Genomic DNA, 10,571 nt, shown 5'->3' on the forward strand with positions numbered 1-10,571 from the left:
GAATTGAAAGCGCCTGGTCTGCCGATGGGACTGTTCTGCTACGGGTGCTGGAAAACGGCGAGTCGAAGCTCAAACGTATCGCCTCGGAATTCGAGTTAGAAAAGTACAAATAAATAAAGCTGATCTATTCTTTTTTGTGCAGTTTACATCCGAAAAATACTTGTTCAATTTAAAAGCATGGATGTCACGGGATTAATGTAACTGTTTACACTAACTATCATGTCTTTCTTTATGCCCCGATTTAATCTGTCAAATCCCGTAATTCTGCAGGACATCGCAACAATGATTTATTTACTTCCTTCAGCTGTATTTTATATTAAATCTAAAAAACTTATAAAACCCTATTGTTTGTAAATGATTATTATTGCAAAAAGCTGTATTTGAGCTAAATCCATTACATATAATTATTATAATTTAAGACACTTTTAACTGTACTTTCCATCAGTATATTTCATATGTTTCGCCATTCAGTCGTTAAAGTACAAGAAATAACTGTATCTGGTGTTGTCATAGATAAAAATTGCCTTTTTCTAACATTTTAACCGAGAACATAGACATATCATTTACGTTGTTCTAAAGTAGTATGTCATTACGCACTAGTTGCGTCTTGAGGTCGTAGTAATTGAAAACTCATATTGTATGTGTCAATTGCGAACAAAAGTCTCTTGATCGATTATATTGATATGTCAAAAATGTGTAAACTACACTTTGGAGCTCTAACTTATCGATTTTATGTTAACAGTATGTCTATATTGACCTTTCGACAGCGAGAGTGAAGCCACGCCCCCCGATTTCAAGGGAGGTCACTCCGCCGAAGTCCGTCATAAAAATGATAAAAATGGCTACGCGAATCGGTACGCTGGAGGATATTCCCGACGATTTCGGTCCAAATTACTTGAAATGCGAACTGTCATTGAGGAAGAAACAAAAGGCGAAGGCGTTTGTTAGTGGCTGCTATCTGGAAAAACTGAGTATAACGTTAGAACATGGCGAGAAAGTTCATTTGCGGGGCGAAATATATCCAAGCCAGAGGAAACTGGAAAACCGACATGTTGTTGATGTTGACATCAGTCCGCTAAACAAATGCATCGTCGATGCGTACTGTTCTTGCAAACAAGGGTAACTTTTCTATTGCTTTCATTTTTTATTTAAAAGCTTTTCAGTGTAAGCGCAGTGCCCGTAAATTGTTATTTTCAAATTGTCATTTATTTTCGCGACCTAATGGAACTGTCAACAAATCCAGGCCCGTACCCAGGCCATGGGCCATGGGCCCCCAGCTTGCTGTCGAGTTATGAGAATTGTAAAACAATGGGCCCACTGCAAATTGTCATATCATTAAAGGATCCACAATCCACTTTCCCTCAATGCAAAAGAGCAGATGTTTTATTGACACTGATAACAAAGGGATTAGCCAGTTGAGATTTGCCCCCTAGGCAACGTTTTCTTATCACCTTGTATACACATGGATTTCGATGAGACAAGTAACCCATAAACCTCATGTATAGACTAACTCCTCCCTGACAGACGCCTATAAGGGCCATTTGGGGGGGGGGTCAAGAAAATTTGGAATTAATAAAAAAAATATGTAAAAGAATATGAAGACATTTATTTGGTATGGTAGACAAGCATAAAATAGACACCATGCAATGTGCCAAATTAAAAAAGTATTCCCGGTCGGGCCCCCCCAGTGAAAAAATCCTTCGTACGGCCCTGAAATCTTATATTGACTGTTCCTTTCTAAATAATTAATGTTTTAAAAAAATAATTTTTATTTTACAGGCAAAGTGGGACATGCTCACACACATTAGCTGTGGTTTCAGCCATTGAGCAGTGGAAAATCGCTGGCTACAAAGAAGTTCCTGCTTTACTGTCATCCACAAGTATTCCACAACAGTGGGACAAGCCTCGTGGACCAAAAGTCAAGGCGGAACCAGCATCGTACATGATTTTCGCCAGTCCAACTAATATTGGTCGAAAAAGGAAACCAATCATGGCCCAATTTACAGACAATCGGTAAAGTATTGTAGTAAATAAAATTAATAAAAAAAGAAAAATAATTAGTCATTTATTTATATCAAGTTACACTTGTTTACATATAAAAGTTTTAAAATTCCTACATAATTTGTCATGTATTTACATTCAGTTACAAACATTGACATGTCATGATCTAGAAACAACTGAATATTTTCAGCTGCTCCAAACAATTATACAGCAATTAATAAGAATTTATTTCACAGGTATTTTTGAGATTTCACTGCCTAGCATATAATAAATTGAATTATATTTTCAGAAAAGTCAAATTAATGAATGACCACATTCAAGATCTGCAGCTATTGACAAGCAGCCCAATCTCTTACTTAGTGGAAGAAATTGATGAGAATACTCCAACTGTTGAGACTCCACTTGGAAATCAAGTTGTTGGCAGTGGACTTGCTTACCATGTAAGTTCAAGGTTATAGTACCACCACATTGACATTTAACTAAAGAACTCTATTATAATAAATTTCATGGTCGATTCATTAGATCTACTTAATCAAAAAACCCATAAAATTTGTTATAAAGCAAGACACAAACCATATCTGATCAATCGTGGCAAACAAACTAAGATCAATCCTATTTGACAAAATTTTAAAGTTTTTTACTCTTGCAATGGCTCTCTCTACATGTACACGATGACGAGCAATTTTCTCAGTAGCTGCAATGTCTGCCTGACTCATTTGCAACCCAGAAGTTGCAAATGGTGGAATGTTTAAGTTAAGGCCAAGTCCATCCAACTCATCTTTTATCTTGAAGCCTTTGTCCACCATCACTCCATCACCCTCGTGAATTTTTCCACACTTCATGAGTGCTTTTAACTGGTCTAAAAACCCACTTTGAGCTGTAAGTTCTTTATCAGAGATGGAACCAGCGAATAGCATTGATGAAAAAATTATTGATCCACGTGGATCTATGCCCACCAGTCCTTTCAGAGTATTACATGATTTGTAATCTGAGTAGCATTGACTTTGTCTGGTCAATGAACTTGGTTTTTGAATTCGAAGTTCAGTGCCATCTATGATTACCAACGTTGTTGGGAACTCCTCTCTGTACCTAGGAGGCATGTTGGCAATTATTGTATTTCGATGTGGCCATATTGGTACAGATCCACAACGGTGAAACATATACTGAATCCAGTTATTGAATATATAGCTTGCATCTTGCATGGAAATGCCAAACAGTTTTCCGATATGCTTGAAGTCAAAGTTTTGTCTGAGCTTTATTAAAACCATTAAAAGTTGATCTTCCATTTTGAATGTTTTGAGGCATGTCAGGTTTTTCTTCATTGAAAATGGCTTCTCCACAGGTAAAATGAATTTCATAAATGCCTCAAATTGACTATGATTAAGGCCGGTGTAATATATAAACTCATCATATTTAGTGTTTTTTCTCAATGACTCACAACTGAATGTTGGAGCAATATTTGTGGAGGTAACTGCTGGTTCCTGACTGGACGTGCTGTCTTGTTCCTTTCGAAGAATGTTCTCCTTGTCTAGTATCAATTTGGCCAAATGTCGTTTAAGTTGCTCATTCTCAGCAGCCAAGGCCAGCATGTTCATACCTAAACTTTCTGAAAAGGAAAAATAAATTAGTGTCTTGTTCTGATAAAATTGAACTTAATGCATGTGCATTAAGTGGTGTCCCTGATTAGCCTGTTCGGACTGCACTGGCTAATCTAGGATGACACTTTACGCACATGCATTTAGCCCTGTTTTCTCAGAACGCGACTCATTAAATTACTTGCATGTATTTTTAGGCTCCTCTAATGCAGTTGGTGCATGCAGTACGAAATGAGACAGGGTGTGGGAACTTATCATTGCCTGTAGACCGTGCCTTAAATGAGGAAATTCACATTTTGCTGCAACAATATGCCCAACACTGGCAGGATTTAGGGCTTAGTTCTGATGAAAGCAGGGAACTGGAAAGATCTACAAGGCTTCAAGCAAGTTCTAAGAACTGGTTTAGTGAGCGCCAAAAGCGAGTGACCGCTTCAAACTTTGGGGCAGTTATGAATAGGAAGAAGGATATAAATGACGCCTTCATGAAAAATACTTTTTTTCGGAGCCAGTTTGTTTCCAAAGCAACCACGTATGGCCATATAAATGAGAGAACTGCGAAAATAATGTACATTAACAAGACTGGCACCCACTTGCATGATGTTGGATTAATAGTCAATTCCAAATTCCCATTTCTAGGTGCTTCACCAGATGCCATTGTCTGTGAAAATGGGAAAGTAGGATTAGTTGAGGTGAAGTGCCCTTACTCAGCTAGAAATTTGTCCCTTGATGAAATACTCAATGGAAATGTTCCAAATTTCTTTTTGAAAAAAGTAGGGGGAAGTGTTGCTTTAGAAAAAAAACATAGTTACTTTTTCCAAGTGCAGGGCCAGTTGTTAGTGTCAGGATTGCAGTTTTGCGACTTTGTCGTGTATATTAATGACAACATTTATATTGAAAGAATTGAACCGGACGAGTCCATCATGAATTCTTTGTTAAGAAAATTGTGTATATTTTATTGTGAACACTTCAAGGCATATTCACAGAACCAGAGTAAGAAATAATTCCTTACCAGTCGACTTCTCATTCGTTGGCGGCTCCTGGATCTCAGATCTCACTGTTTCAGTAACTATAGGTGTCTGTGGTGATACATGTATCATTTCGTTTGAACTGAAACATATAAATGCATTTTTTTAAGAAAAAAAATTGTTTGATTCTTACGTCATAGTGAAGCATTCTTAGATGAATACAAATATTTTGTTGTTATTTCTTTTACCCAATTCATAATCATAAAGAGAAACAAATGTTTTGTTCAACCATCAATTGATGATTTTAATTTTGTATATGACTACCAACCAGCCAGTTTAAGTCCTGGGCACAAGGTTATAAAACTTTAAGCATACTCGAGCAAAATCGAACTCAAGGATTTCTCCAAACGATTGGGAAGTATTCAACTTCACCAATATTTAATTTGGTCAATCGTGTCGAGTTCTAATTGACAAATAAAAAACAAACTCAAATAAAGGCAAAACAAACTCCAAAATTCTTCAGTTTCATTTGGCTTGATCATGCTCAAAATTTCATAACCTCAGGGCCTGGTCTACCTCAAGAGTCACCCTGTGTGATAATGCCCCAGAGGGCCATGCACAGAAAAACTTAATTTGGAAGAAAGAATCAACATTGTATTCACATATAATCAAAGGATTTGCTTAAAAGAACTCAAATACTGTACATACCTGAAAGATTGAGTAAGTACAGTCCTGGCTTTCTTTCTTGGAGGCTCCGATAATGGCCTGATTTTTGGTGGTGGTCTGACTGGAGTCAGCATCTCATAGGATGTAGCTGGCCTTGGATCTGGATTTTCCTTGTCAAAATGCTGAGGGTACAAAAAAGTAATTATATTATCAAAATATCTTAAAATATAACACAATTACTTCAAAGATGGCATGTTGAATTGTGTAAACGTATTTAATTAGTAGCATATTGAGAAATTTCAATACCCACTATTGATAATTATAGGGTCATCTCAAAATTTAAGACTATGGCCTGTTCTTTGTTATTTTACTGTTTTTTCTCAAGTTTTTTTGTATGTTTCAAACAAACATTGTAGGACCAGGTCATCTGTGCCTAATAGCAGCTACGCCCCTGCTAGATCAAGATATATTGTTGAGTTATCGCTGGTAGTGTGGCTCCGGAAACTCCAAGTTAAACAAACGAATGGGTTTTTTAATCTATCTTTTCTTTACTTGTTGAGAATAATTATCGTTCAATGTTAGCCTATGTTGTTGGGACTGTAATGTTAGCCTATGTTGTTGGGACTGTAATGTTAGCCTATGTTGTTGGGACTGAAGTTCAAGCTGGTACACTCAGGCAAATGTTTGTTGGTCGCAAAACTGGTAGAGACCAAGAAAACTGGTAGTGACCCAAAACATTGGTAGTAAAGTGATTATGAGAGGAAAAATTGCACCCAGTGTTGGGCTCGAACCCACGACCACAGTAACACTAGACACAGTGCTCTACTGACTGAGCTAACTGGTTGTTGCCCCCACACAGTCACTACACTAGGGGAAGAAATGCTGGGAAACATAGCACTAAAAGAAAAGAACCCCCTTTTTGCCTGTAAGTTAGATGAAACTCATGTCACAAACAGACATAAAGGGACCTATAAATAAAGAGGTTCTTGCATCTAAAAATAAATATAGTCTTCCCGATCGATGAGTCAGCAGATTTAACCCTTTCAGTGCGGGAACCGAGTTGTGAAGGCCTTTGCAAACAGTTTGGATCCAGATGAGACGCCACAGAACGTGGCGTCTCATCTGGATCCAAACTGTTTGCTATTCTGATAGTATTCTTTGAAAAAAAATCGAAGAAAATGCTAATTTTAGAAATTTAGCAGACGACATTTTAGCAGACGACATTTTAGCAGACGACAAATTTCCCAGTATGCAAAGGGTTAACCCTACAAAGAATTGCACTGTGGGTAGATAAAGTTTCAAGTATGCGGATAATCAAACGAGCTTAAAAGGCTTTTATGGCACGAAAAAGATGCATAAAACATGGGATTCGCGGGAGGGATTCGATGGCTCATCAATCGTCGGAAGTATACAAATGTATTTAAAGCTGTAAACCGTTTCTATACAAATTGCCTGGAGCGAAAACTATTGAATTTTGACACTTTCGGAACATGGTAATACACAAAGCAGGATCAACTAAAACATCGAAAACACAGAGACAGCAAGCACTATGTATTTTGCATGTAGATTTGACCCTGCTTTCATATGGGTCAAACTGCAAGTGAAATGCGCAGTGTTCTGTTGGTACCAACAGCATAGGATCTTAGGATAACACAACTGGGATTTACACCAAGTAAGAACAAATATACAATACCTTAGAACAAACGTAGACGTGTTTTGCTTTCGGGCGATCGCTTAATATTTCGAGATTAAGCTGTTCGTGTGGACGACCACAAAGACGAATCCAACGTTTGCATTTTTCAAGACTTGTACCCGGTTTAGGAAATGGAATAAACGTAGTTCCATCTATTAACCGTTCTGGATACCTTGTGTCTGAATTACAAGTGCCATAACAGCACCTTTTAACCATTTTCTTTGTTTAAAACACAGAATAGCGTAAGAGCTTGTGTGCCCGTCAACGGCGAGTTTGACGGACAAAATGGCGGATAGAAACGGACTGTGTGTTGTCCAGAACTATGCTGTAATCTGATTGGTTAATAAGCCTGTCAATCATTCGGCTGTCGAAAGGTCAATTGTACTATTTTATGTCTGAATTCCAATACAATTTATGCAGTGTTGTGTCCTAATTGATGTAAACTAAGTTGTTCTAAAGTAGTATGTCATTACGCACTAGTTGTGACTTAAGGCTTTAGTAATTGATAACTCATATGTCTGTATAAATAGTAAAAAAGAAATGTCTCTCGATCGATTATATTGATATGTCAGAAAATGTGTAAACTGCACTTTGGGGCTCTAACTTATCGCTTTTCTGTTAACAGTCTTTTTTAGTTTGTACTCTTTTTATGTCTGAATTTCAATACAATTTGCGCAGTGTTGCATCCTGATTGCTGTAAACTAAGTTGTTCTACAGTAGTATGTCATTACGCACTAGGTGTGACTAGAGACTTAAGTATTTGTTAACTGTTCTTGTCTGTGCAAATAGTAAAACAATATGTCTGACTTCCAATACAATTTATGCAGTGTTGCGTCCTAATTGATGTAAACTAAGTTGTTCTAAAGTAGTATGTCATTGCGAACTAGTTGTGACTTGAGACTTTAGTAATTGGTAACTCATATTGTCTGCGTAAATTGTAAAAAATAATGTCTCTTGATCAATTATGTTGATTTGTCGGAAAATGAGTAATTACACTTTGTAACTCTAAGTTTCCGCTTTCCTATTAACAGCCTCTTTATAGTTTACCTTTTTTTTCTACCAGTACAATTTAAGCAGTTATGCATCTTAATTGATGTTAACTTGTACTATATGTGTAATTGTGCGTGTGTGGTGCATCCACTTGTGAACACGTGCTATTTCAAAAATACAATGTTACAAATAGAGCTTAACATGTCCTTGGTCTAAATCTGTTGTTAACTTAACTATTATTCCTATTGTATCCCTAAAAACGCCACAAAGTGCGCAAGTGCTACTTTATCTTATTTAAATTTCTCGAGTAAAGTGTAATACACAATGCACAATCTATTCAATACCAAACTAGAGGGGTTATGTGTTTATCTCTCTGATGTAATGTATATAACATAATTTTGCTGTGTTTTCTGCATACATATTTTTCTGCAATTCGTTAAATGCTTTCACATTCCCATGCATATAAGTGTGTTCGTCTGAGCAGATAGCATCATAGTTTTTGATGTAATGTATATCACCTTATATTGTTGTGTTTTCCATACATTTATCGCTGCTATTCGCTAATTGCTTACACATTCTTATGCATATAAGTGTGTTCTTTCGAACAGATGTGACCAAAGTTTATGCTGCATTGAAAATCAGCTAATATTGATGCTTTCTTTATTTATATGCTACTGTTTTCGTTAAATGCTCTCACATTTTGTATATATGTAAGTGTGTACTTTTACGTACATTATCATCCTTACACAGATGCTCATTTTAATCATTTTCAATCATTATTTCTTTTTTCTTCAAGGATGTACTATTTATAATCGTGTACGTACATTATCATCGTTACACAGATGCTCACATAAATCATTTACAACCACTATTTTCCTTTTCTCCAAGGGTGATTTATTTATAATCGAACGGTTTGACTGATTTTTCTAGGATTTTTGTTTCATATTATGATCTGCACATCAAACATAACCTAACATATCATTAAAATGTTACCTAACATTTTATCTTCCTTTAGCATCGTCCTCTTTGCCTTTCTTTTTCCTATACTCTCTTTTATTTCAACGTCCTATTTGAAGCAGTTCTGTAGCAAAAGACTTAATCCAATGTTAATATCAGCCTTGCAATATGTTTGTATGATCAAATGCATTAAACGTATCATGTCAGCGTTTCTGGCTCACCTCGTCTTCATTGGAACATATCATTATGTTGTACCTTAAACAGAGACCAAAAAACGCTGTCATGTATGCGTATCGACCACCAGCTATTTTTCAAATTCTCATACACGTAGTATTTGCATACCAATTATGGCTTAGTGTTGTTAGTCTCTTTTCATTACAAAGTAGTGTCTACCAGTCTATAAATATATCACGAAGTATTGAACACCCTCGTAAGCGTATCCCGATAGGAAAAAATATACATACTGATATTATCTTTCTCAAAACTGTCTTACAATGTTTCCTGTTTGGTTTAACATGCTGCTGGATTTCTTTAGTTTTATTACGCTCGGGTGATAAACATCCAAACCCAGGGCCACCTTGTCTGAGACATCTTATAACACAAATGCAAATAATTCCTTATCCACTCCCGATGCCTCTGCAACACACCACTTAAGTTTTATTCATTATAATATTCAAAGTCTGATGCAAAAATAGATGTTTTGTATACAGGGCTACGTGATTTTGATATAATTAGTTTTACTGAAACATGGTTAAATAGCTCTATTTCATCTACTGATATTCTTTTCGAAGGCTTCCACCAGCCAATTCGCAAGGATCGACTAGACTCTTATGGGGGCGTTGCTATATACGTTAATAAAATATTGCTTTCAAACGAAGACACGATCTCGAATTAAATAACGTTCAGTCTTAATGGATTGAAGTGTTCCCCTCGAAACATAAATCCGTTATTTGTTTGGCTTGTTTTATAGACCGCCTAGTGCGGATAGATCGTATATGCATTCTATTGAAAATTCTATAGGACTAGCCAGAGACACACAAATAAATGATATCATTATTACTGTTGATTTTAATATATAAATACTATCGCCGAATTATCAGCACGAACAATTAACGAATTATGTCTACAATATGACTTAACGCAACTAATTAATGAGCCAACACACTACACTGAACACTCATCTTCCATAATTGATCTTATCTTTGTAAGTAATCCGAATACCGTATTACTTTCTGGAACAGGTGAACCCATTTTAGACCAAACTATTCGGTACCACTGCCCTGTTTTTGTTACATTAAAATTCATAAAACCTATACGTAAAACGTTCTATCGACATATCTGGCGTTACAACATTGGTGATTATTCCAAACTTCGACAACTAATGACAGATACTAATTGGGGTTTTCTTAAATGCGAAAATGTTGATATTTATGCAGAAAATATTACCAAGACAATTTTACAAATTGCTGGCTCATGTATTCCTAACAAAAATGTATGTATACGTTCTCGTGATCTCCCCTGACTAAATAATATTATAAAGAAAAAAATTCGACAACGAAAGCGTCTATACAGAAAGGCCAAGCAATTAAATAGCGATATGCATTGGTTAAATTTTCGTCGTGTCAGGAATGAAGTCGTTTTACTTCTACGTTACTCAAAAAATGAATACTTTAACAATATTGCACGTATACTGAAATCATCTGA

At 36.2% G+C, this 10,571-nt stretch overlaps 2 protein-coding genes across 3 annotated transcripts; one reads left to right on the forward strand and one right to left on the reverse strand.

Annotated features, from left to right (window-relative positions):
• The first annotated feature begins 767 nt into the window (after window positions 1-767).
• Window positions 768-4,786, forward strand: LOC127859524 (uncharacterized). Of its 2 annotated transcripts, XM_052397029.1 has the most exons (4): window positions 768-1,119; window positions 1,780-2,013; window positions 2,291-2,441; window positions 3,794-4,786. In XM_052397029.1, the coding sequence occupies exons 1-4, from the start codon at window positions 830-832 to the stop codon at window positions 4,595-4,597; spliced, it is 1,479 nt and encodes a 492-aa protein (XP_052252989.1). In that variant the 5' UTR covers window positions 768-829; the 3' UTR covers window positions 4,598-4,786. The 2 variants fall into 2 exon arrangements, with proteins under 2 accessions (XP_052252989.1, XP_052252990.1); XM_052397030.1 differs by lacking the exon at window positions 3,794-4,786 and having other exon boundaries at window positions 2,291-2,533.
• Window positions 2,053-7,297, reverse strand: LOC127859521 (uncharacterized). Its single transcript, XM_052397024.1, has 4 exons — window positions 6,921-7,297; window positions 5,270-5,409; window positions 4,606-4,703; window positions 2,053-3,607 (listed from the first exon to the last, which is right to left on the reverse strand). Exons 1-4 carry the CDS (start codon window positions 7,134-7,136, stop codon window positions 2,526-2,528), a joined length of 1,536 nt encoding a protein of 511 aa, XP_052252984.1. The 5' UTR covers window positions 7,137-7,297; the 3' UTR covers window positions 2,053-2,525.
• Between the last annotated feature and the right edge of the window lie 3,274 nt (window positions 7,298-10,571).

The sequence above is a fragment of the Dreissena polymorpha genome, chromosome 15 (assembly GCF_020536995.1).
Source record: "Dreissena polymorpha isolate Duluth1 chromosome 15, UMN_Dpol_1.0, whole genome shotgun sequence".
In the NCBI taxonomy this organism is placed as follows: domain Eukaryota; kingdom Metazoa; phylum Mollusca; class Bivalvia; order Myida; family Dreissenidae; genus Dreissena; species Dreissena polymorpha.

Coding starts and splice junctions, on each gene's coding strand:
- LOC127859524 (XM_052397029.1), top strand. CDS start 830: ATGATAAAAATGGCTACGCGAATCGGTACGCTGGAGGATATTCCCGAC. Junction 1,120..1,779: donor TACTGTTCTTGCAAACAAGG/GTAACTTTTCTA, acceptor TTTATTTTACAG/GCAAAGTGGGACATGCTCAC. Junction 2,014..2,290: donor GCCCAATTTACAGACAATCG/GTAAAGTATTGT, acceptor TTATATTTTCAG/AAAAGTCAAATTAATGAATG.
- LOC127859521 (XM_052397024.1), bottom strand. CDS start 7,136: ATGGTTAAAAGGTGCTGTTATGGCACTTGTAATTCAGACACAAGGTAT. Junction 4,704..5,269: donor GTACTTACTCAATCTTTCAG/GTATGTACAGTA, acceptor TATATGTTTCAG/TTCAAACGAAATGATACATG. Junction 3,608..4,605: donor AACGAATGAGAAGTCGACTG/GTAAGGAATTAT, acceptor TTTCCTTTTCAG/AAAGTTTAGGTATGAACATG.